The following is a 24,912-nucleotide window of genomic DNA, read 5'->3' on the forward strand; positions in this document are numbered from 1 at the left end:
ATTCGACCTGCCGTTTCGGCAAGTCACAACAACTCTGAACACATTTTGGGGGCTGGCGAGAACTGATTGGGACGCTGCTTGGCTATCTAGCCATCAAGGTTGGTGATTCCGGTTCCAGGCAAGCCAGGCAAGAGAAGTCGCATTCCCATTTTCCTTGGCGAAGCTTTTTTCTGGCTCTTGCGTCTCACCACTCAGCAATTCGTCAGAGGGCGCGACGGCCCCGCCGCGTGGCAAAAGAATGGCAATTGCTTTTCTGTGCTTCGTAGAGCTCACTAGGTGACTAACTAGACCTGCTAACGTCTCGAGCTAATGTGTCAAGCTGAAAACGATTCGGGAAAATGGATTGGGAACGGCAAAAGGAAGAAGCAGACATTTACCTTTGGACAGTGACTGGTCAATGGGGAGTCAGTTGCAAAACATAGATGCACGGAAGTGTACACGCTTGTCTGGGAAGGAAAACAAGCCTAACCCGGCCCAGGAATTCGTTTTCCATCTCAGCCTTTTTCCTCCTCCGTCCTCGATGGACGAGTTCGGACTGGTCTGGTGTCAGATCCGTCCCAACCGGGCAATTTGGCACACGGATATGCATCAGCAACGAAGCAGCAACAAGCCAACAGCAAACCAGAGGGCGACGGGGAACGACCGGCTTCCCTCACTAATGCGCCGAGTCAGCTTCCCCCAAGTTTCATGCATGCAAGGCTCGAATTGTATCACCGCGAACGCCCGGTCATCGTGGTGTATGTACTCTGTAGTGTGCCTGGGTGTGTGTTGGTTGGGACTTGTTAAATGGAAGAAAAAAAACTTCACCTTGGCCTGTCCGGTCCTGTTCCCCGGTGTTCGCCGAGAGGAGCCCGGGTAAAATCCAAGACGATGAACGAATCCTGCCGGCTGCAGCATCTTGCATTTTGCATATCACGAACCGCGAGACAACCAACCACTGAAAGTCACACAACGCAGGAACAGGCTTCCTCTCATGCACCTTCGGCCACCGGCCTGCCACCGGCCACCGCCGTGACCCAACCTCGCCAAGGCGCCCCCCCAAGTTTTTCCCTCTCAGCGTGCCAACCAACCTGCAGCTCGGGAGGGCACCTTCATTGGCTCGTGGTCACCCTATTCCTGGACGGTGTGGACGGGACCCCCGGACCGTCCGGATCCCGCCGGTCTGCTTTCTCCTCTGACGCTCTGACGGGAGAACGCACAGACAGCCCGGGCAGACTGACAAGACCGATAGACAGATGGTTAGGTCGGTTGGTTGGTCGGTCTCTTTCCTTGCATTGCGGTCATCGGCCGGCAACTTCTGCTCTGCTCGCTCACCTTGGCTTGGGGGGATTTCATCCCATCTCATCCCATGGCATCTCATCACTTCCCCCACTTCCATCTCATCCGCACCAATCCTCATTCCTCTTCACTCCTTCCATTGTATGTTCACCGCCTACTGACCTTCCACGAACTCCCAACGCCAGTGCCATCTTTGTGCATACGCGGTATGGAGAGCAGGTGCAGTAGTTTACACTACAGTGGGGGGTCATCGGCGGGTTTGGGATGGTTTGCGAGTGAGTGAGGCGGGCTGGATCGGATTCTGAGAGGAGTTGTGCCTCGCTCGAATGCGACAAGGCGCATTGGCTGACTGCTTGAAAGTTAACACCGCTCGTGTACATACTACATCGTAGTACCACGGTGGTAGTCGGTACAGTACAATTGTGATGGGCATAACTACTCATGTATGTCATGTGCATTGCTGAGTTGACGTGCTCTTGAGTCGAGCGTCATTTATAAGTCGAATAGCACGACAACGGAGGACTTGTAGAGAGAGCGAGAGAGAGAGGCGAGAGAGGGCAGTCCTTGCCAGCCAGCGTTACCGGCGATCGGGTACGACGATCGAGTTCCCACTCGTATCGTATGTTCCTGTTTGGGACTTGACTCGCCAAACTCTTAAAACTCTCGACTTGACTCGTTCGACTCCAGCACGTGTGCCAGTTCAACGCAACTCGATGCGACAACTCAAGTCAAACTGGGGTGTACCCTGAAACAAAACAAAACCACAGCGAATATGCCCGCATCTGATCACCAGATGCTCGGATGATAACTAACTCTTGTGACGATCCGAGGCGGGGTTTGCGGCGGGGTTGATGATTCCAGCATGGCCAAGACTCACTCACTCCTCCTAGACAAACAGCAACCTTTTGTAACTGCCCGTCCTGGAAACCTACAAATCCGAACTCAATTGTCGCTTTGCAACCGCGACGGACCAAGTGTGAAACCCCCCGCATGCACCACCCTTCCGGGCCGGACGGAGGACCGGACGGAGGGCCGCCGGGAAGGTGTGACGAGATGGGGGCTGAGAGAGACGCAGGACCCCGTACGTGTACTTGTGCTGCGCCGGGTTTCTCATGTATCACCAGCGCGTCGGCACGTAGGGTTGACGTCACCTCGGACTTTGTGCGTTTTGTGCTACTGGTAGGGTTTAACGTTAACGTTGGATGGTGGATTGATGGAATAATAAGCTTGGGTGTAGTGTGTGTGTTGTGTGTAACTCTTCTATTTGGTAAGTGGTACAGTCCAGTCCAGTACGGAACAAACGCAATGCATCTTTACCCTCTCGTGTTCATATCCCGATAGTTGGGCTGAACAACTCAAGTCCGATTTTCGAACCTCTCTACGTCATAAATAGATAAAATTATTATTATTCCGTGGTCCGGACGATTTCCATCTGCTGTGATACTCTCCCGGCGCTTATAGCCCCCCTCTTATTCGAGTCGGAGTCTTTTTTCTGTTCCTGCGTGCGTCATCCTTACCTCCGTGCGACACCACAATCGAAGCAACATAAAATCCTTTATTCTTCTCCCCTTCCCGCTATTATGTATGTATGTTGCATGTATGTCCGACTTATGCATAACTAGCAGGCCGCCCGCCCGCTCGCCTTCCCGACCCGGCTCGAGCCAGCCTCAGGTCATTCAGCTTGAACCAGAAAGGTGGTGAGCTTGTCTTTTCCTGGTTCGTGGGCTGTTTGCGGGAGACGGGCAGAGGGGACGGATACGAACCAGTACTAATGCTAGCCGTCCCGTCTCTCCCGTCTGCCGCAGCCGTAGACGGCCGCCCGGCGGTTGAGGCTGTGTGGTGCAGTTGGGGGCGTTTACTATGTAAGGAATGGGTATATTAGAGTTGGTATATCATATGTTAGTTGGTACATGTATCACGATTGCGTATGTATAACAGTTGGGGGATCTTGGGCTTGGTTGGTTCGCTGTCCTGCGCCACGGCTGCCTCGCGTTTACCTGGTCTCGTTTACTCTCTTGTGCATACAAACCGTTACCAGGTCCTGATTTAATATTCTACTACATGCACACACCTTTATTGTGTATCCATCCGGTTGGGAGTTGAGCGTTGGGAGTTGGGGGCCAGCAGTTCAGACCGAAAAACCTGATTCGTCAATTCGCGCCTCTCAATTCATCCCAAGGTATACCACGCCGACCGATCAGTTGGTTCGAGAAAACAGAACCCAAGAAACAAACAAACACAAATGCACCCGGAGCCGGAGCCGGCCGACATGGTTGGCGAGTTTCCGAAGGGAAGGCAAAGAACAAGACTCAACAAGGCCGACCGACCGACTGACCGGTGCGTCGGTAGGTAGTCCGGGCGGAGCGGCCCAACAGCCCGGCCGCAGTGCGTGCAGTGCAGTGCCGTGCATGTGGAGGGAGGAATGGAGGGAGGCCGCATGGCCGCATCATAGGCCGGCCGGTGAGTGGGTTGGTTGGCCGGATGGCCGGGCGGACTGGAGGCCTGCTGCTTGTTCGGATGATCCAGTGGTTCGGGTTGTTTTTTGCGTGTTTTTTTTTCTGTTGGCCGGTGTTGGTTCGACAGAGGGAGAAAAAAAAAACAGGATGGCGAAGAAAAAAAAAAGCGGTGGTGCGATGCGATTGGTGTTTTGTCCGTAGGCTGCATTAGTTTTTTGTCTCGAAACATCCGACACCACAGACCGACCATGGGAAAAAAACATTCCTCGGCCATCGGAGACGCCGCGCCCGCCCGTCCGGTCGACCATCAAATCCGAGCGTGGGAGTGCGCCCGCATCGCGATCTGAAACCCAGCGTGGTCACCGAAGCCGTGGATTGTGAGGATTGTGTGGATTGGTATGCCCGTATGCCCCCGGTTTGACATGCCCGATGCAGTAGTTGACCGCGTGTGGCGGCCATGCTCGGGGGACACACCGCCGGCGAACAAAGTGCTCACTAACGGCATAACTACCCAACTGGCGAACGAACTAACCAACTAACCTTTTGGGCAGTCGTTATGACGTCTTTTTTGCCTCCTCCCACGATCCAACAGACGATGAGAAGGAGACCGGGGACGCCGTCGTTTGTACCGTCCATCGCGAGGTACATGCGGCCTGACAAGCTGAGCATCTGCCTGAACTGCTGCGTCCCGAGGTTCGGTTCTGTCTTTTCCGAGTCAAGGCAGACAGACAGAGGGAAATCGGCAGAGGGTCAGAGAGGTAAACCAACAGAGGTAAACCCAAAGAGGTAAATCCAACAGACCACGGCAAAGCAGATCGGACACGGATACCAGCAGGCAACCTACAATCCAGCCCTACACCAGCGGCTCGACCGGACAAGTATTGTACAAACATTACGCCCCGTTTGCGTGGCACGACCGGCCCAGCTGGCTGTCGCTTGCCGTTGCTGACGAGTAAGTGTATGTAAGTGTATACTACTCAGCCGGGAGGGATGCGCGTCATCGTCTGACTGCCTTCGAATATCTGGGGAGAGACAATACCGAGAGGGGAGGGTGAGAAAGAGAGAAAGACAATGGAATTATACGTTAATTGGTGTATCGGTACATGTACACGATAGATACGGACATACATACAAACCTATAGACCTACCCGGCGTATGGATAGACATACAGAGAGACAGACAAACATGCATGCGTAGCACATACACCACTTTCCAAGCGCCGTCGCTGTGCCCGCCCGCGCCGTATTCGAGAGACCAAACACACGCTATCAAGCGGTGAATAATACATTGTTAATCGAGGTCGTGAGTAATGGTCAGTGAAAAATCCACCATTGGTTAGCTGTATCCTCACTCTTCTCCCAACTTCTGAGTTCCAAATCATACCAAATCAGGCACAAAAATTCGAATAAGTCCAACTAACAGCAGGAAAAATCTGCCTCGCCCCGCCTCCCTCCATCTGACCGGACCGTTGGACGTTAGACGTTGCTTGAGCCGTCATCCACTGGCCACTGGTCAGAATCATTTTACCGAATCGGGGTTTTCGGTCGGTCGGTCAGTCAGATAGATCCAAATCCCGTCAGAAAAGCAAGCGGGGATAGGAACGGACCAGCTGCAGTTAGTGAGATGAGCAGGGAATTGCATCCCATTTGAACGAACCGATCGTTCCCGCTTGGCCGTACCGCTGTGCCGCTGCGCCGCATCCGCGCCGTTACAGATTTGTGTGCGTGCGTATGTGTGTGGTGTGGGTGGGTGTTTTGCCGGGTGTGCTCGGGTGGTAAGAAGAGGGACGAGACGGACGAGGAGTTAACTAACTCCTAGTGTGCAACGTTAAACTACTCTGTAAGAAAGAGACTTTGAGTCTGAAGAAAAAAAATGTTGTGGAGGGCCGGATCGGTTCTTGATTCGGCAGGTCGGAATCTTTTTTTTCTTTCCTCTTTTAGTTCTGGTTGTATCCTCCCTTTGGTCAATCCCGTGTTGACCGATGTTGTACACCGTAGGCTTGTGCTTCCAGATCAGTCATGTCTGACTGCGGCGGATGAACGGGCTCGGTCCGTCTCGGGTCTTCTCTGATGCGGAGAGGACGGAGAAGGGTGGGTGGGGGCGGAGCGGGAGAAGGGATTACACACAGACTCTCAGAGACATTGCTGCGCCGCTTTTGATATCGATTACGATGGTGGGATGTGCCTGGCGGGTGTGGTGGGTGTGGTGTGAGGGGTAATGGGTGATGGGTGGGATGGTGGGATGGTGGGATGGTGGGATGGAAGTATCGGTCGGGAGGGGGGAATGAGTAAGACTGGGATGAGAAAGAATGGTACGCTTGCGTTTGGACTTGTCTTCCGGTTGCTACCTGTTTTCTGGGAGGGCTGTCTTGATACGACATGTTGAGTCCAATAGTTTCACGATTTACGGCGTAAGAGGGCACGGAGCAGGTCACGATGGTGTTCTAGTGCTTATACTATACACTAGTATGTTGATTGTGTAGTCTTGGCCGGGTCGAGCCTGTGAGGAAGCATCGTGTAAAAAGGTGGCGGGGAGTTGTGCTGGCTTAAGCTGGAGTGGACCAGGTGGAAACACAATCGAGTGCTTTAAGAATAGACTTGGTCAAGGTTGTCTATCAACGGAGTCTAGTCGGGCTTAAGGTTGGGAATGACTGGATAACAGTGAAACTAGACTGCCCTGAAGCAGATTCTGGAATAAAATCCTTACTACGTACGTAGCACCGAGGTTGTTGGCGTTAAGTCACTTTAAGTTTCCAAAAGGTGAGTGTAGATAGATACTGGGAGGTAATTACTCTGACTTAACCCAGAGCATCGAGTTATCATGAACTCAACATAAGTGTCAATAAACAACGTCCAACAGAAACAATAACTGCAAAACATGTATCATTTGGGGTTCTGGCGTCGTTGGGATAATGCAGACTCACTGGGGTCAGTATTGATGAGTAACTGCGTGTTCAACACTCCTTTTATATCAAGTCTCACGTTTCTGTTTGGGTCAACGCATGGCCCCTAAACACCTGCCAACATCTAATCGTCCCGATCAAGATTTACATCACACCCTCTTATCATATCCCCCCATACCAGCCTAATCATGCTCCTCCTCCGTAACCCCAGGACATCCCTCCATCCCCTCATCCGGATACTTAAACTTACACCAAAAGCAATACCTATACTTCCCCCTCAAATACCCCACCACCTTCTCCAGCCTCTCCTCCACCGGCAGCCCCTCAAACGCCTCCAACTCCTCATCCTCCTCGTCCAGATCCTCCGCCGTGACATAGACGGCCGTCCCACCGGCCCTCTCCTTCCCCAGCGCCATCTTATCATCCCCGTCCTCATCCGCATCATCATACCCCGGCAACTGACCCTCCCGCCACCGCACCTGTGCCAGTCCATGCTCTAGATCGTGACGCATCCGCCGGTCCCGCTCGGTTGTTTCTCGCGAGCGTATTAGGCCCCGGTAGACGACGGGGATGGATTTTAGCGGGCGGGATGCTGCTTCCCTTTTCCTGGTCCCTTCCTCCTCCCCTTCAAGACCCCCGTGATCCAAATCCGGATCCAGACTCTGATTCTCACTATCCAACCCCTCCAAAACCCGCTGCGCAGCCACAAGCTGCCGACTCCAGCGCGCCTCTTCCCGCTCACGGCGTAACCGGTCGCGGTAGGCTCCTTCGTCTGCGCGTGCACGTTTGGTAGCGGTGTCAGCGGCGGCGGCGGCCTCGCGGAGTTTGCGCTTGCGGTCGGATTCGAGGCCGATGCCGCTGCGGTCGAGGCGGGGGTGAATGGTGATGGGCTCTTGCGTAGCTGCTAACGTTGGTGGTGGGGTTGGGGTTGGTATTGGGTTCTCGTCTTTCGTTACTGCTGCGGCTGGTACTGCTGGTGCTGTTGCCGCATCACCGTCTTGCTTCTTCTCCCCAGCCCCAACTTCATCCCCTCCATCAACCTTAACCGCAACCTTAACGCCAGCATCCCCCCTCCTCCCCAAACTCCCCCCCCGAAACCCCATCCTGGCCATCATAGCCAAACCCTTACTCTCCGGCCTCGTCTCAAACAACGAGCGCGACAAGGCCGCCTCACGCCGGGCGTCGGCTTCAGCGGCCAGCTCGGCGTTGGATTTTGGTCGGGCGCGGGCCTCTGCTTCGCGGCGGAGACGCCGGTGGCGTTGGAGGGAGGTTTCGTATGTTGTTGATGTGGAGGGGGTGCTGCATTTGGAGCGGAGTTGGGTTTTGGGGTTGGTGGTGGTTGGGGGGTGGTCGTCAAAGGTCATGGTCATGTAGTCTTCTTCTTCTTCTTCTTCTTCTTGTTCTGGGCTGTAAGGTGGTTGGTGTTTGGACATTTTGATGGCTGGCCGGTTGGCGATTTGGGGTGAGTGGTGGGTATGGGTGGTGGAAAGGGGGTGATGGAGGTTTGTTGGTTGATGAGTTTTGGGTTTTGAAGTTGAAAGTTGATGAAAGAGGAATGAGGTGAAACTTGAGATGGAATTGAGGTTGAGAAACGTGAGGGTTAGGGTTAGGCATGCCGCTCCTAACAGAAAGTGCAGGAACACAACCAAGAAACAAGTTTTCCAGTTGTTGGAGATAGCGGGCAACTAGTGGTATGTTCAGCAATTTACTTCAGCAACTTGACATCATAGCTATTGTATCACAGAAGGGCTGGTTGTTGAGTGGTTCATCAAGTCGTATATTACACGTATTGTACACATACTGTTCACATACCATCACCATATTGTACAAATATCCCACATTTTACAATACACCCGACATCACACCACCATATTCCCAATCTTCCTCAACCTCTCCACAGCCCCCCGATCCCCCCCAAACACCACCTCCCACACCCCCATCTCCCCCGCAGCCTCCTCCAACAACGGCCTCACCTCCTCCGCCGGCATATCCTGCGCCCCCGCCTTCAACAAAATCAACATCTCCAACACCTCACACTGCTCATCAGCCCGCTCCTCCTCCGTCATATCATCCTCCGCCGGATGCGGCCGCCCCGTCATGGCGACCAGCGCATTCCGACACTGATGCACCAGCATCTCCACCGTGCGCCGCGCCCGCACCAACCGGTCCATGTTGCCCTTGCTGCGCACGCGCAGCGACCCGACGCCCATGCCCATGCCTGTGCCTGCGCCGGAGCCGGCGCCGGCGGCGAGTTCGATGAGGAGGGCTTCGGGAGGGTGGAAGCCGAAGAGGGAGCGCATGGCGCGGGCGGCGACGATCATGCCGCGGAAGTCCTTTGTTTTGTGGAAGCTGAAGAGGATGGTGCGGGGCAGTTGGACGAAGAGTTCGGGGGAGTCGAAGGTCCAGTTGGCGGTGACCATTTCGTGGAAAAAGTGTCGGGCGGCGGGGATGTCTTGGTGCGTGAGGGCTGGGTCGCGCTGGACGAGGCGGTTGACCGAGAGGCTGTTGAAGAGGGTGAGGAAGGTGTGGCCGTCGGGGGTGATGTGTTGGTGTTTGGTCATGGTTTCGTAGAGCTCGGCGGCGACGTCGGCTTCGCGGTTGTTGGAGTAGGATCGGATCAGCTGGTTCATGAGGAAGCTGTCGGGGACGGTTTCGGCTTGGCGCATCACGTCGAAGAGGTTCTTGACGCGCTCGTGGAGCCGGCGGGAGCAGTAGTTTTCGGCCAGCAGGCAGAACGTCTCGACGGTGGCTCGCGTGCGGCAGACGTATCCCGTTTCGGCATCAGTTTCGGCGCCCGCCTTGCTGTCAGTGGTGTTGTTAGTCGCCCCGCTGTCCGGTGTCGTGGTCTCCCACGGGTAAGGGTCGAAATCGGAATCGACATCGACATCGCGGTCTGGTTCTAGGCCTGCTTTCTGGAACAGCCGCTGGCCCCTTCGATGGTGCCGCAGGAGAACAAACCGCAGCCGGGCACGGATCATGCCCCACGCGAGCTTGTCGGCCTTCTCCAGGTCCTCGGCTGACCCCCGCCGCAGCCAGGCGCCGATGAGCCCGTTGAGCTGGATCGGCGCGGGTGTGACCCGGTGCGCCTGCATGTAAACCACCACTTTGTACGCACCCTCGAGGTCGCCAGCCCCAATCAGCCGCTTCAGCCACTTGCCGAGGAAGAAGTGGTTGCCGATGGCCATGGGCAGGGTCCCCTTGCCGATCACGTCGTGCGACTTGGACAACATCATGTCGGCGAATGCCTGGAGGGCGTGGTCGACGTGGCCCGCGGCGAGGAACATGGCGATAACGGCGTCGTGGTCCTCGATGGTGATGGTCTCGCCTAGCAGCGTGCGCATGTGCGTGTACGTCTCCCACGCGTGCTCGATCATGCCGTGCTTGGCGGCCGTGGCCTCGATGATGGGCATGAGCACGCGCGGGTTGGGCGGCTGCGCTGACCGCAGCAGCGTCTCGGCCGCCCGCTCCGCCCGGTCAATATCGCCGTGCTGGCTGCACATGCGCACGCCCAGCTCCCAGTACTCCGCAAACACCTCCGGTTTCGACCCCAGCGTGACCACCGCCTTCTTCCACGCCTCGATCGCCTCCTTCTCCCACCCTTCCACAAACATGGCCTCCATCGTCACCAGCTGCTGCGAGTACCGCAGCGGCACCCCAGCCGCCTGCATGTCCTTCGCCAGCACATACAAATGAGACAACCGATGCGGGTTCTCGATCCCGTCCCCCTCCCACGACAGCACCCTCCACAGAAAATTCCACACGGCGCGCGGCACACCGCGCCAATTCGTCGACAGCGTCCGCCGCGCAGCCGAGTAGTACCGCCAGGACTCCGTCACATCCCGCTGCCGCGGCACCCCGGTTGTGGTCACACTATCACGCGCCAGATACGCATTAAGAATCGCCACGGCCCGCTGCCGGCTGGTGAAGCCCGTGATATGCAGGACCTGGGGCTTTTTAGCCTCGGGACCGATCTTGCCCTTGTACTGCACGCGCAGCGACCGCTTGAACCGCCGGCGCAGCTCCTCGGCGCGGTCCTTGTCGTGCCCGCCGGGGGTCTTTTCCATGCGCTGCAACATCTCTGCTGCGCGTAGCATCTTGTGTTCTAGGTCGGTGATTGCCGTCGAGATCTCGGCGTCTAAGCCTGTGCTGACTTCAGCGAACTCTTCTTTGTCGCGTAGTCGTCGGAGCTTGCCGCCGGGCCCGTCCTGCTCAAAGTAGTTTACGTCGAGCTCGCCGCCCTTTCCCGTGTCCGTGTCCGTGTTCGTGCCCGGGGCAGGGGGCGCGGAGAGTAGGGGTGTTGTGGCGGATGTGGATGGTGGGTGTGGGTAGTCTTCGAGGAGCATTTTCTGGAGGGTTCCAAGGTCGGGGACGCCTTCGGGTTGTTTGGGTGTCTTTTTCTTTGGGGGTTGCCGGGCTGCGCGCCGGGCGGCATTGGAGACGGGCCTCGCGAGCCATGGCGGGGTGTTGTTTGGGACGGATCGGACGCTCTCGAGGCAGGACTTGCACACATAATTACTGCCGCGGCGTCCGAGGTCGAAGGCGAGTGTCCTGGGGGGCATTGGTGGTTGTTATTCGTGACACATGGTGTAATAGACACGGATCTCATCAAGATTTGGACGTAAATGGGCGCGTTAGTGGCAAAGATTGAGGTTGCGTTGGCTTTTCAAAACTTCGCTGTAGCGTAAAAAGATGTTCAATGCTTTTCGAGAATGGACCCCTAGTCTGTGTCCCGCATCGAGTTCTTTTTTTTGTGGGGCTGCCCACCATGAGCTCTTATCGGCTCAGTGGGTGGCCGATAAGCACCACGCGACTCTCACCGCCCGGCAGAACCGAGGGACCCTCCAAAATTTCTGGAACTTTTGACTGCCAGTGAAGTTGCAGTGCGACTTTCATCGCCTTTTGATCCCCTCGCCCCGGGATTGAAGCTGGCCATTGCCGCTCTACCTCTGCCTTTCAAATATTAAATTCTCCATTAACTCTAATTGTCTTCCTCAATTCTTCACTATCTACCCCCTTCGGGGATAAATTCATCATGTCCACCCCCAAAACCGAATTCCTCCGCTTCACCGGCCACCGCGCCTTCACCCACCGTCTCGTCCTAGCCACCCTCACCGGCCGACCCATCCACATCTCCCACATCCGCTCTGCCTCGCCCACCCACCCAGGCCTCGCCCCGCACGAGATCTCCTTCCTCCGCCTCCTCGAATCCGTCACCAACGGTTCCGTCATCGACGTCTCCTACACCGGCACAACCATCACCTACCAGCCCGGTCTCATCACCGGCACCACCCCCGGCGCCGGCTCCTCCCTCGCCTCCGACGCAATCGAACACATCCTCCCCGCCACTTGCACCCGCTCCGTCACGTATTTTCTTCTTCCTCTTGCGTTACTGGCCCCCTTCTCCAAAGCCCACATGAACGTCCGTTTCTCCGGCCCCGGCGTCATCACCTCCGCCACCTCCACCTCCGGCCCCGGCGACCTATCCATCGACACCTTCCGCACCGCCCTCCTGCCCCTCTACAGCCTGTTCGGCATTCCCCCCGCACGCATCGAACTCCGCGTGCTAGCACGCTCCTGTCCCGGTCCCGGCGGCCGTGGCGGAGGTGGACTGGTAGAGATGCGGTTTGCGAGCCAGGTGCGCTTGCCGAAAACGCTGCATTTGAACCGACGGCCGGGGAGGATTAGGAGGATTCGGGGTGTGGCGTATTGCACGGGGGTGTCGGCTAGTCATAATAGTCGGATGATTACGGCGGCGAGGGGGGTGTTGAATCAGTTGGTGTCGGATGTACATGTTGCGGCGCAGTATGATCCGGCGCCGTTGGTGGCGTCTGGAACTGAAAAGGGAGGGGAGAAGGGGGGGAGTAAGAGGAAGATGGGGATTGGGTTTGGGTTGAGTCTAGTCGCAGAGTCGAGTGCGGAAGGGGTAGTGTATTCCGCGGATGAGGTGGCGCCGCCGCAGGGAGGGGTGGTGCCGGAGGATGTCGGGGTGCGGTGTGCGTATCAGTTGTTGGAGGTGATTGCGCAGGGGGGGTGTGTGACGGGGGCTGCGGCGCCGACGGTGTTGATGTTGATGGCGATGGGGGCCGAGGATGTGGGGCGGTTGAGGTTGGGCAGGGAGGTCATGGCGAGGGAGGAGATTGTGGGGTTGGCGAGGGATCTGAAGCAGTTTGGGGCGAGTAGCTGGGGGATACGGGATGCGGGAGATGATGGGGAAGAAGGTGAGGGGGGGGATTTGATTGTGTCGGTTAAGGGGACGGGGGTGGGTAATGTGGGTAGGAAGGTAGCATAGACGATCCCAGTTGTCACTGTTATATCACACCATTACTGCCGACCGGGACTGTCAACTGGGAACATCAGATCTACGCCCGTTTTTTCTCCCAAAGTTGGACGGACGGACTGTCTGTCATAAAACACATTAATTCCAATATTTATTCAACACTGTCCCTCCCGTACAATTCATTCATTACTATTCATTACTACCACCCTACCGCCCCGACGGCCTCGCAATCAACCGACTCCGCCGTCCAGCCGCCAGCGCCACCAGCGTAACACCATACCCCATCGACCGCAGCCAGTACGCCGCCGTGCCCTGCGAGCCCTGTCCCGTCGTCCGCACAGCATGAACAACATGCAGGTTGGCCAGCACGGCGTTGCCCGAGCGTAGGACATCTAGCATGCCGGCGTTGGCGGTCGCTGAGGAGTAGGTGTTGCCGCCTTGTTCGTCGTGGCTGTGGTCGTGGTCGAGATCTTCTTCGTCTAAAGCGTTGTTGCTTCGAGAGAGTGGTGTTTGTGATTCCACTGTATTCCCAACATCCCCCAGATACGTCTCGTCTCTCAACACCCCCCTCTCCTCCGCATCATGGTCTTGCGTAGTCGTCCCCGTGACACTAGCAGCAGCGCCCTGATCATTGCTACCAGTCAACCCCGTCGCCGACACCGACACCGACCCCGGGGGCAACACCGCCTTCTTAAGACTCTCCCTCTCCTGATGCACCGCCAACATTAAGCACTGCGTCCCTAAAATAACCAAATCCAGCGCCAAAAACGCGAGCCGCGACGTGGGCGGCTTCTGCCCGATAAAGTCGATGATGACCCCCCCGTGGAGGTACCCCCGCGTGGCCTCGCCGGCTTCGGGCAGGCGGAAGAAGAGGTGGATGAGCAGGCAGAACAGGCCTGGGAGGAAGATGGTGTGGATGGGGAGCTGGTCGGTCGGGAGGAGGAGGCCGTCGTTGGGGGGGGTGTCTTGCGGGGTTAGGAAGGTGTAGTGTGGTGCGAGACGGAGGATGAAGCGGAAGAATGAGCATCTGGAAGGGCGGAGTTAGCAAGGGCTTATTTAATTCGTGTTGAAGTAGTGTTTGTATAAAAAAATAAATAAAAAACCCACTCCATGTAGTACAAAACACAAGCATAGGTAAACACCATCATGTCGAGGCTCTTCTGCAAGTGGTTGACCAGCTCGAGCTTCTTGGCCAGACCCTGCCGTCGTTTCTCCTGCCGCTGCGTCGCGGTCTGCTCAGCCGGACGGTCATCGCCATGGCCCTCGACTTCTGTGTTGTTGTTGACGTTGTCGTTGACGCTGTGGTTGACGCTGTCGCTGTCGTTGCTGCCGTCGTTGCTGCCGTCGTTGCTGCTGTCGCTATTGCTGTCGCTGTCATACGCCCCGTCGTCGGACCGTGGCGGGACCTGGAGCTGCCGGTGCCGGGCCGCAGAGCTCGGGCCCGGATCATCGTTCATCGCTCGCCGCAGAGGTTGCTGCTGCGTTAGAACTTAGGTCGAGGACTCGGGGGGTACGAGAGCCGGGTTGCGGTTGGAATCATGCCCGGCCGCATTACATAGTTGGTTGGGTGTGTGGCTTCCAATCACGTTGCAATCAATTTGGAGAAGAAGTCATAAATGATACCGCCGCGCTGGGATGAAAAGGCGAAATCGTGGGATCGCGGCGTGGGGCTGCTAGTGATGCATTGAGTAGGAATTACAGAGTAATGTGTAAGGTTGGTAGCTTGACGTCGGCGCGGCCTGGCGTAAGTGCCGTGGGGCCCTGGCTCGAAGGTGGGGCGTCAGTTTGCGATTGAGGGTTAGGGTATTACGAGGATGTGTGGGTCACCTTTTCCAAGACAAACTTTTGAGAGTGTCGGGTTTGTGAGATACGCGGCATCTAAATCGTGTAAATCCTACATAGTAAAGTAGCCCGAGGCGTGTACTTCCTGTGAGCATTGAAAAAATAACGAGGTACATAATAATGTCCTCAAGCGGGAAGTGGAACATACGAGTCCAGGTGTTGGAAATTGTGCGCCGTATTCTGTAATTACGGACAAATTATTCTACACCCACGCAATTGAATGGTATCACCTTCACAACTTCACCTGAGAAGCGATAACTCAACATTCGCAAACAATTGTCTCCAACCAGGCCTAAAATGGCCGGGAAAAAAGGGGCCACAGGGTCCAAGTCCAAGCCCAAAACCAGCAATGGCGGGAGGAAAAAGACCACCAAAAACAGCAACGCCAAAACACCAGACAAAAAATCCCCAAATATCTCATCTCACAATTTACAAACCGCGGAACAAGACCCAGAACAAAGCCGAAAGCACCGACAGCACGTCCTGGACATATTCCGTCACGCCTTTGCCGAGACCCTGACGTCGCCCGACTTCACCAGCACCTTGCAATCCGTTAAACAGGCCCTCTTCGACAGGGACTTTGCCAAAGCCTTTAGCGACCCACACCATCTCGAGGTATACGCAGCACGATGGAGTCCCACGCGGGCTCTATGTTATTCCGCTGTTCTGGAGGGGATCGCCGAGCACCTCTGCGATCTTTACTCACCAAGTACTCTCGAGACGACAACTTCACCAAGCAGCTCTCTCGACACGACAACAACAACACCACCACCAACCCCTCCAAACCTCCCCGTCCTCTCCATAGGCGGCGGTCCAGCCGAGCTCGTAGCCCTCGCCTCCTTCCTCAGCCAACACCCCCATTCGCCTTCTTCTCCTCCTTCTCCTTCTGGCCCTTCTCCTTCTCCCCAGCTCCACAGCACCCTCACCCTCCTCGACTCTGGTCCTTACACCCCTCTCATCAACACCCTGACCACAGCCCTGACCACGCCGAGGCCTATCTCGCCATACGCCAGCGCAGCGGCTAAACTGGCTAATGTGCCGCTTTTGTCGTCGGCTTCTCTTGGAGATAACAGTAGCAGCAGCAGCAGCAGCAGCAGTCCTCATGCAACACAGCAGCGACGACGACGACTAGAGACGGTGTTTTTACAGAGGGACGCACTTAGTTTGTTGGAGAGGGAGGAGTGGAGGGGGGTGTTTTCTTTGCATTCTTCCTCCCCCACAACAACAGTACCAACAGCAACAGCACCAACACCGACAACAACAACAACCACAACAGCAACAACGACAACAATGACAACACCAGCAACAACAACACCAACAGTAAAAACGCCCCCCCACCTAATAACTCTCCTCTTCACCCTTAACGAGCTCTTCACCGCCGGCGGCCTAGCACCCACCACACGGTTCCTGCTAGCACTTACCGATGCCGCATCCGTGGGATCGTTGTTATTGGTCGTGGACAGTCCGGGGAGTTATTCTGAGGTTGTTATAGGAGACACCCAAGGAAAGGACGGGAAGAAGAAGAGGGAGTATCCGATGGGGTGGTTGTTGGATCGGGTTTTGTTAGACACGGAAAGGGAGGGGGATGGTGGTGATGACAAAAAGAGATGGGTCAAGGTAGAGGAGAGGGAGTCGGTGTGGTTTCGGTTGGGGACGGGGTTGGAATATCCGATTGGGTTGGAGGATATGCGGTATCAGATGCATTTGTATCGGTTGGATGCTTTCACGGGATCAGCTTGAGATATCACTCTTTTCCGGTATCTAAGCTGTCTCAGAGATCTATTCCAGAGATCTATCCCAGACATGACTACGCCCACACCAACTTCTTAATCGAATGCCCCAACTGTTCAAACAGCGTCGTATTCCGCCTAGCCTCGGCCAACGAAATAATATCCCCCTTTTCAATCAATCCTTTTTCGGTTCCCTCTTTTTCTTCCCCTTTTCCATTTTCCTCATCCTGTTTACCCGCCCCCCACGGCTGACGCAACAAAGCCAACCGCTCAATCTCACTCGCAATCAGGGCCACCTGCTGGGTCTCGCTCAAGTGGCGTCGTCGAGCAGACGGGGGGTCGGCGGTGGAGGTCTGGCTGTGTAGGGCTTTGAGGGCGAGTAGACGGGTTGGTTGTTGTTGTTTTTGTGGTTCTTGTTGTTGTGGTTGTGCTGCTGCTGCGGGGCGGCGGGTTAGGAAGCTGGTTATGCTTACTGAGGAGGACAGAGGCGGGGAGGATGGGGGGGACGTGGAAGAGGGTTGTTGTTGTTGTGATTGCTGTCTGTCAGGCTCAGTCCGAGTAACCACAGGGGAACTAGGCGTCGACACAGACGACAGCGAGCGGGTGTTGACGCGTGTGATATCGGCCACACCTGGCTGATACGCCACGACCAATCCCACATTACGCGCCTCATCGGTCTGCGCGGGTGAGATGGTAGACGTGATGTACGTCCCGACCTTGACGCTGCGCACATGGCCCAGCTCGACGCGCTCAAAGGACGACACCTTGTCGAGGTTCCAGTCGAAGCGGCAGAGGTACAGGGCGGCGTCGGTTAGTAGTAGAACGGCCTCGTCGAGGGCCACGCCGGCCACGGGCCGGATGGTGTTGGGGGTGGCTGGGGTAAGTAGGGTCCAGCCGCCGACTAGGTCCTCGTCCTCGTCGGCGACGACGCGCTTCTGGCAGAGTTCGATGGCTTGCTGGCGCATGTTGTGCATGGAGACGGCTGGGTCTTTGGTCATCATGGTGGCTTCGAATTCTTCGAACACGAGGGAGGTGACGTTGCCGAGGAGGAAGTCGATGCTGGCTTGGAGGAAGAAGTCGTTGAACATGCTACTAACATTAGCAATCAAAATTAAAATAAATAAATAAAGAGGAGAAAAGGACACACCCGTTAAACAACCGCGTCAACGACAAGCCCGCATCGGTCAAAGCCCCCCGGTAGTTGCGCTTCCGCGTGCGCGTATAATCCCCCTTCATAGCCCCCGTCGACGCGTACTGCTTCGAGATGGCATCCCCATTATCCGCCCACAGCGTGTTGAACCAGGCATTCTCCTGGTCCGCCTGGGCCGCCATGTCGAACCCTTCGCTGCGCAGCTGCCAGTCCAGCATGTGCTTGGCGAACGAGCTCTGGCACACGTTGGTGCGGTCCAGGCAGTCCATGCAGTTGGTGCGCAGGATGCCTTTTTGCTTGGCTAAGAGGTTGTTGTTGTTGTTCCCGTTATTGTTGCTGTGGCCGTCCGAGATGGAACTGCCAAAGGCCTCGAGCTGGTCGGAGAGGATCTCGAGGAGGAGCGACACGTTCTCGAACTTCATGCCCCGGCACACGGCGTGGAAGTCGAACCACTCGAACCGCACTTTCTCCTTCTCGTCGTCCTCATTCAACCGCCTCATCATCCTTTCATACATCCCCCCAATCGCCGCCTCAACCCCATGCTTCTCAACCAAATTCACCGCCTGCACCTCGCCATACCGCCTCTGCAACCCGGCGAAATGCCTCGCCAGCGCCGCGTAGTTGGCCTCCTCCGAGTGCTGCAGCACAGGCACCGGCTTGAGCGAGTACGGCGACTGCGTGAAGAAGAGCGGGATGCTGCCGCGCGTCTGCACGAACGAGTACACTTTCGCGTTGGGGTCCCATGCTGCGTCTGCTGGGGTGAGGAGCTGCTCGGATTCTACGGAGTTGGCGACGTTGCCGTCTTCGTCGATGCCCCGCCGGAGGTAGCGTAGGCCGGCGCGCTGGGTGGACCGGCGGGAGATGATGGTAATGTCGAATTTCTTTTCTGATGGCCGCATGCCGGGTGTGGCTGTGGTTGTGACCTTTTCAGGGGTCATCGGCATGGAGGACGTGGTGGGTGTCGGGGATGTGGCCCGGGACGTAGCAAAGTCGCTCAGCTCGACCGAGTCCTTGGTGACGCCGTTTTTGTTTTTGTTCTTGTTGTTGTTCTTGTTGTTACTACTGCTGCTGCTGTTGTTATTGTTATTGTTGCTGCCGTCCTCGTCGTGCTGCGGCGGCTGGCTGTCCACAACAAACGTTCGCTGGCCGACAAACCCCTGCATCAGCGGCAGTGCGAGGCTGTCGACGCCGGCGTCGATGAACGGCTGGATGATGTGGCGGTTCCAAAAGTACGTCGGTTCGACGTGCTCGTGCAGCGGCACCAGCGGCGTGGACGCTGGCAGTTTCGGGTTGGCCATGCTGCGCGTGATGTCGTGGTCGTAGGCGAAATAAAAGGTCTTGCTGGACCCGAACAGGATTTGGCTCGTCCGGAGTAGCTTGGGGAGCAGGCTGAGGGCTGCTGCTGTTGCTGCTGCTGCGCCGTCGTCGCTTGATGATGTCCCGGAGGCTTTCCCACTGCCATTGCCACTACCACTACTACTCCCACCACTTCCACCACTACTATTAGAAGCAGAGGCAGCAGCAGCCCCCCCACCGGCACTCAACCCCAACGTCCGCGTCTGATCCATCGCCCACCCCGACCCGCTAAACCAGCGCTGCGCAAACCGTCCATAACTCCCCTTCCTCCTTATCACATCCTGCGCAACACTACTCCCATTCCTCGCATGCCCCTTACCCCCGTCCTCCTCCTCCCCTCCCCCCTCCGGCTCACTAAACACCTCCCCGGCTTCATCCCTAACCTCCTCGCTCAGCCTCCCCGACCCCGTCTCATCCTCCCCACCCCCCCCAACCACCGACACCACCTCGTCCCCCTCCCTCTCCCCATCTATCACGCCCGAACCGCCCAGCGACCGCGACCCATCCTCCTCCTCCTCCTCCTCCTTCCCCCTCGCCCTCGCCTTCAACCCCGCCGCCGTCTCAGCCACCGCCCGACTCGCTTCGGCGTGTGACGCACATGGCGTCAAAGCTACTTCGGTTATGACATAGACTGGTGAACTTCCCCTGCTACTGCCGCTACTGCTGTTGTTGTTGAGGAGAGAAGCGACTTGGGTCCGGCGGACAATGGAGATGAGGAAGCTGTGGTGGAATACTGTTATGAGGCCTAATGAATATAGGTGAGTATTTCTTGTTTTGTGTATTCATGACCCATCTACCTACATAGATTTGAGAAGGGGGGGGTGAAAGAAAAGGGCAAAGTAAAGTAAAATAGTCCGGGTTGTTGTAAGTCAAATAAAATAAGGGAGACTCACCAACAATACCGTACGCCTCAAAACATGGCAGAGACGACGGGTCAGTGGCGGACTCCCGCGGGGCCGGGGAGATCGAGGCATCGCCGTAGCGGATGCGGATTGGGGGTGAGGCGGGGGAGCGTGCGTGGCTGCTGCTCCTGCTGTTGGAGGAGGAGGATGAGGAGGAGTTTAAGGGGTGCAGGATTAGTCCGTCGACGGCTGCACAGATGAGGACTTTGCGTGCTAGGCCGGGCATGTTGATGTTGGTGTTGGTGTGTGTTTCCACCTCTATTCGTAGACCGGATGAATGAGGTGAGGGTTGAGAGGTCGGGGCATTGCCCGCTCCGTGGAGAAGTAAGCAATCCCTCTAAGAGGAGTCCAATTGTATAAAAGAGAATAAAACAAATAAGGTGAGTTCGTAGTTCAAACGGTCGAAAAAAGGGAGTGATTCGCCCTGCTTCGGTCAAATAAGACAGACAAGAGAGATGGTAGACTCCGCTGAGGAACCTCTCCGTTACGAACGCTTAAGAACAACTCTGCAGCTCACTTCCCGCCTGAGGTGGCCTGACTTGATCTGACCGGTCCATTCGAGGACCCGACTAAGCACTGATGATGGATGTCGGGGGAATGTGGGGTCGGCCCAGCCCGCGCCCGGAACGAGCGTCATCTTGCTGCAACGCCCCCCCACGGCACATTGCCGAATGAAAAGTGAGAAACCAGACGCGTGGTTAAGTGCCCGCTTGCAACCCCAACCCTGAATCGCGAATCCAAAAAAATGTGAATCTCAAAAAAAGTATATTCGATGTTTTCTGTCACGTATAACCGGGCCGTAGGGCAACGTTGACAAGAGTGACCGACTCCATAAGTGGCCAAATCATGCCCCGTGCACCCGACTACGAGCATCAGGCACTAGATGGTCACCAGGCATTTCACCGCCCAAGGACCGCCAGTAGCCTCACCTAATCCAGCCCAGTCCAGTCCAGTCTTACCAACCCATTATCCCCCATGACTGCCCTTATTCTAGATCACCAACACCCTTACATGGCCAGACGCTCAACCTTGTCACGCAGGGCACGGATCTTGGAGTTCAGGTCCGAGGCCTCGTTCGACGTGAGCGAGACGGCGATCACCGCACGCGAGACACCGCAGGCACGGCCGAGAGCGACCTTGCTGGGAACGTACTACATCCACTGTTAGCTATTTTGATCATCATATAACCCAGAACCAGGGTGGGCTGGGGGTGTGCAACGTACCACGTAAGGGACGTTCTTCTCCTCGCTAATGAGCGGGATGTGGAGGACGATGCTCAGAGGCTGGGTGTCGGCAGCGAGGATGACGAGCTCGCTGGTTCCGCGGTTGATGCTGCATGTTCTGTTAGTGGGTTGTGAAAATGCGACGGGGAGAAAACGATCCGACATACGACTTGGTCGCCTCGTTCTGCAGATGGATCTCAGTTAGCCAATACTCTCCACTTCAAATCGATCGCAGCATCGGAAAAAAACGTACGGCGCCCTTCTTCAACTGGCGGTAGTGGCTCGCCTGCTGCACGCAGTCGAGCAGCTCCTGGATCAGCGCGGGGTCCTCGGCCTTGGGCCAAGCAGCAGAGTCGTTCTGGCCAGACATGGTGTCGTCGGGGGTGGCGATTGAAAACGGTCGATGGCGTGGGGATGGAAATGGCTTCTCTCCAGGGTTCACTGCGGTTGCTCGCCCTGGAAATGTGGTGGATGGGTGATGGATAGAGTTGGTGGGAAGATGGGATCGCGTGGACAAGAAAAGTTTCGAGATTTCTCTGCGAGGCCTCAAGCTGGCAAAAAAACCATCCGAAGCCCAGGCCACCCCGGCCCGCTGCAAACTTTGGGCGGTCACACGTGGCAGAATGGAGTTTGGTTCGACCGACACCCGGCTGACATAATTGGAGGTGGCTGAGGTGCCGGGCCGCCGAGCAAAGCTCGATCCAAGGCACGCACGGGGCGGCACAGCCAGCCAACCGCAGCGAACCAACCTGCAACCTGGAAACACCTCTTCGCTCCGGGCCAACCTGGAACCCTTGAACTTGTCAACCTCCCGACGACATCCAACTTGCCCATTGACGCTTTCTTCTTCCAACAACACCACCCATCGCGCAACCACCGCCCTCGCCGACGAGCATAATTAATTAACCCATCTACCACCCTCCCACTTCAACCCAAACCCCCCAAACCGTCAAAATGACCGACTACTGGTAAGCCGCGATCCCGAGCGCCCTCCCCAAAACAAGCCGAGCTTGCATTGCCTTTGCATCCAAACAAGCAGCCCCATCACCAACGCAGGCCCTCGCATCTCCAACTCGCCCATCGCCACGGCGCCTCCTTTTTTCCACTGCGCTCAATCGTTCAATGTCCCATGATGCTAACAATCCCGCGTTCCCAGCCCCGTCTACGCGGTTAGTGATCTTCCCTTCCAAGACCAACGTTCAGCTCGGTCAATCCGACAGCGGTGACGAACCGCAGCGCGCGCCAACGTCACTCGACCGTGCTCGCAGCAAGCAGCCATGCAACCGCAAATGGAGAAAATAGGCCGTTTATACTGACAATAATTCTCTGATTTACAGCCCTTCTTCGGTGCCATGGGCTGCACCGCGGCTATCGTCTTCACCTGCTTGGGCGCTTCCTACGGCACGGCCAAGTCTGGTGTCGGTATCGCCGCCATGGGTGTCCTGCGCCCTGATCTCATCGTCAAGAGTGCGTACATACCACCAAGATGACCTACAACGGTCGTTTTCCCCGGGGAGAGGGCATCGTCAGCTAATGGTTTTTTGTTTTCGAATAGACATCGTCCCTGTCATTATGGCGGGTATCATTGGTATCTACGGCCTGGTCGTGTCGGTCTTGATCTCGGACGGTCTCACACAAGACGGCTACGCGCTCTACACCGGTTTCATCCAGCTCGGCGCCGGTCTCGCCGTCGGTCTCGCGGGTATGGCGGCCGGTTTCGCAATCGGCATTGTTGGCGATGCTGGTGTCCGCGGCACGGCGCAGCAGCCAAGGCTGTTCGTCGGCATGATCCTGATCCTCATTTTCGCTGAAGTCTTGGGTGAGTATCCACTTTTTTGAGAATCCTGCCGAGCTGGGATTTCATTCCATACTAGGTTTTGCCTTTTGCTGACACCATTAACTCGTAGGTCTCTACGGTTTGATTGTTGCGCTGCTCATGAACTCCAAGGCTACGCTCAACATCACCTGCCAATAAGCGCGCCTAGCGAGGCAACACCGCCCGCGGACAGCACAACACATTGTGGATGGACAGACAACCGGCCCCCTCACTATCCCACGGTCCATCCTGTCCGCAGGCCCTCACTATAGCATAATTTGCAACCTGTCGCATACCAAGCGGGGGTCGCGAAACAAGGCGGGTAGGGGACGATATAGAGAGAGTTGTTGAGAAGAGGAGAGGAGAGGAGAGAAGAGGAGAGGAGAGGAGTGAGAAAGGGAGGAGGAGGGGTTGAGCAAGCGGCGCATCTCGGGGCATTGGTTGGTTAATGGCTTCGCGGGACGGGACGTGTATCTACTATTGTCACAAATTTGGGGTCGCACATCGCTCTTTGTCTGGGTTTCCGTTTTCCTTTTTTCCCCTCTCCACCATAGATGGGTGATGATGATGAAGAGTGGGTGTGTGATGGTGATGGGTGTGAGATTGTAGTCTAGTTTGGTAAATGGTGTTTTTTGCTTTGCTGCATTTCGCGTCGTGTTTATTTGGATCTTGGGTACCTATCGTTGTCGTCTTGCTCTAGCTGGATGTGAATGTGAATGTGAATGTGATGTGCGTAGTTGTTTGTTGTTGATAACTGATCCGGGAGCTGTATCTATAATGTCTGTACTGTGGCTTCAATGTCTTTGCCATCCTCGCCTGTGGTTAGTTGTTGTTCCTTAGCAGTGTAGTGTTTTGGTCCAAGGCCAGTCTCGACGGCGCTCGCCCAAACGGCATGACGAGTATTACGGGAAGCTGGTGCTTGGTTCTACGGATAACTTATATCACCAAGCCGTGTCGGCACTAAAAGTCTTCTCTCCTCAGTTCACTCGATCTTGGTTTTCTTTCCTGAATCGGGTGAGTGTTGGTGTGTCCTTTGTCTACGCAGCCCTATGCCATGGCATCACGAGCAACGAATCAGACCGAGAACTGCGAAGGCAGTTTCTATTCGTATTCCGTTCCATTTCACCTAAGGAATGAACCTCCCGCTATCAGGACACCATCACCATCATGCAATATTCATCCATACCACGTCTTCCCTTTCCCCTAGTTATCTCATTATCCTCCGTCTGATGTTGAAGACAACGGCACGCACAAAGATGGGGGTAACCATAAACGCCTCACCGGACCGGCCATGCTGAAAAAGACCAACTAGAAAGAGAAGAAGAGTTGTTTACGATCAAGTACCCTACCTACTCGCTTGAGAGGATGGACTGCAGAGGTAGGAAGGAAGCCAATCCTAAAGCCAGAAGAGTGGCGGATCGATAGCTTTGGAGGGAAGCTTATTCCATCGTTACCACGGGGGTTAAGTCCGGTGTGTAATAGGTCGAACCTGGCAGCCTTAAGAGGTGTGTGTGTGTGTGTGTTTGTGTGTGTGTGTGTGCGTATGTGCTGAGACTGGGGACAAACGGCTGAGTTTCTTCCCGAGAGTCTCACGCTCGACTGATCAAGCCAGCCAGCCAAGGCGAGGTTAACTTTTCGTGTTTGTGCGTTGTCTCCTATCCTAGAGATGGGAGGTTATAAAACAATATATAATATATATTCTGCGGGAGTGGCATGTGTAAGTCTTTAATGCCAAGTCCCTGTTCGTCTGTTACGTTTCTTTCCTTGCTGTCAGCGATGTTACAGTCTGCTTACCAGTAGGACCGGCCACTGAAAAGCAGCTGAGAGGCGCTCCCGAACTCCTGGGACGGTACACAGTCAAGATCAGGCGAAGGAGCGTTTGGAGTTAGCTAACCAATACTTATCATAACCCTCGTGACCGAAGTTTATACCTCGTTCCTTGAAACTCCATACTAGGTCCGGTCCGGTCTTTCGCAAGAC

The 24,912-nt window shown here is 56.0% G+C and overlaps 8 protein-coding genes across 8 annotated transcripts; 3 read left to right on the forward strand and 5 right to left on the reverse strand.

Annotated features, from left to right (window-relative positions):
• Window positions 1-6,818: 6,818 nt before the first annotated feature.
• C8A04DRAFT_13479 (uncharacterized protein) lies at window positions 6,819-8,069 on the reverse strand (the record flags this gene model as incomplete). The annotated part of the gene is made up of 2 exons (XM_062777732.1): window positions 6,819-7,526; window positions 7,683-8,069. 2 exons carry the CDS (start codon window positions 8,067-8,069, stop codon window positions 6,819-6,821), a joined length of 1,095 nt encoding a protein of 364 aa, XP_062635520.1.
• Window positions 8,070-8,495: 426 nt separating this feature from the next.
• C8A04DRAFT_38532 (uncharacterized protein) lies at window positions 8,496-11,195 on the reverse strand (the record flags this gene model as incomplete). Its single annotated transcript, XM_062784262.1, has 2 exons — window positions 8,496-9,434; window positions 9,522-11,195. 2 exons carry the CDS (start codon window positions 11,193-11,195, stop codon window positions 8,496-8,498), a joined length of 2,613 nt encoding a protein of 870 aa, XP_062635521.1.
• A 473-nt stretch (window positions 11,196-11,668) lies between these two features.
• C8A04DRAFT_30267 (RNA 3'-terminal phosphate cyclase/enolpyruvate transferase) lies at window positions 11,669-12,925 on the forward strand (the record flags this gene model as incomplete). Its single annotated transcript, XM_062781318.1, has 1 exon — window positions 11,669-12,925. One exon carries the CDS (start codon window positions 11,669-11,671, stop codon window positions 12,923-12,925), a length of 1,257 nt encoding a protein of 418 aa, XP_062635522.1.
• Window positions 12,926-13,120: 195 nt separating this feature from the next.
• On the reverse strand, window positions 13,121-14,370 carry C8A04DRAFT_13453 (uncharacterized protein; the record flags this gene model as incomplete). Its single annotated transcript, XM_062777720.1, has 3 exons — window positions 13,121-13,940; window positions 14,021-14,212; window positions 14,294-14,370. The coding sequence occupies 3 exons, from the start codon at window positions 14,368-14,370 to the stop codon at window positions 13,121-13,123; spliced, it is 1,089 nt and encodes a 362-aa protein (XP_062635523.1).
• A 682-nt stretch (window positions 14,371-15,052) lies between these two features.
• C8A04DRAFT_13509 (uncharacterized protein) lies at window positions 15,053-16,495 on the forward strand (the record flags this gene model as incomplete). Its single annotated transcript, XM_062777748.1, has 2 exons — window positions 15,053-15,827; window positions 16,032-16,495. 2 exons carry the CDS (start codon window positions 15,053-15,055, stop codon window positions 16,493-16,495), a joined length of 1,239 nt encoding a protein of 412 aa, XP_062635524.1.
• Window positions 16,496-16,562: 67 nt separating this feature from the next.
• Window positions 16,563-20,119, reverse strand: C8A04DRAFT_38536 (SAC1 family phosphatidylinositol-3-phosphatase; the record flags this gene model as incomplete). Its single annotated transcript, XM_062784263.1, has 3 exons — window positions 16,563-17,574; window positions 17,633-19,736; window positions 19,885-20,119. 3 exons carry the CDS (start codon window positions 20,117-20,119, stop codon window positions 16,563-16,565), a joined length of 3,351 nt encoding a protein of 1,116 aa, XP_062635525.1.
• Window positions 20,120-20,900: 781 nt separating this feature from the next.
• C8A04DRAFT_13505 (50S ribosomal protein L30e-like protein) lies at window positions 20,901-21,486 on the reverse strand (the record flags this gene model as incomplete). Its single annotated transcript, XM_062777746.1, has 4 exons — window positions 20,901-21,044; window positions 21,117-21,225; window positions 21,284-21,300; window positions 21,370-21,486. The coding sequence occupies 4 exons, from the start codon at window positions 21,484-21,486 to the stop codon at window positions 20,901-20,903; spliced, it is 387 nt and encodes a 128-aa protein (XP_062635526.1).
• A 584-nt stretch (window positions 21,487-22,070) lies between these two features.
• Window positions 22,071-23,091, forward strand: C8A04DRAFT_30272 (V-ATPase proteolipid subunit C-like domain-containing protein; the record flags this gene model as incomplete). The annotated part of the gene is made up of 5 exons (XM_062781319.1): window positions 22,071-22,084; window positions 22,273-22,285; window positions 22,454-22,583; window positions 22,672-22,935; window positions 23,024-23,091. The coding sequence occupies 5 exons, from the start codon at window positions 22,071-22,073 to the stop codon at window positions 23,089-23,091; spliced, it is 489 nt and encodes a 162-aa protein (XP_062635527.1).
• Between the last annotated feature and the right edge of the window lie 1,821 nt (window positions 23,092-24,912).

The sequence above is a fragment of the Dichotomopilus funicola genome, assembly GCF_033296635.1.
Source record: "Dichotomopilus funicola strain CBS 141.50 unplaced genomic scaffold C8A04scaffold_48, whole genome shotgun sequence".
Taxonomy (NCBI): Eukaryota; Fungi; Ascomycota; class Sordariomycetes; order Sordariales; family Chaetomiaceae; genus Dichotomopilus; species Dichotomopilus funicola.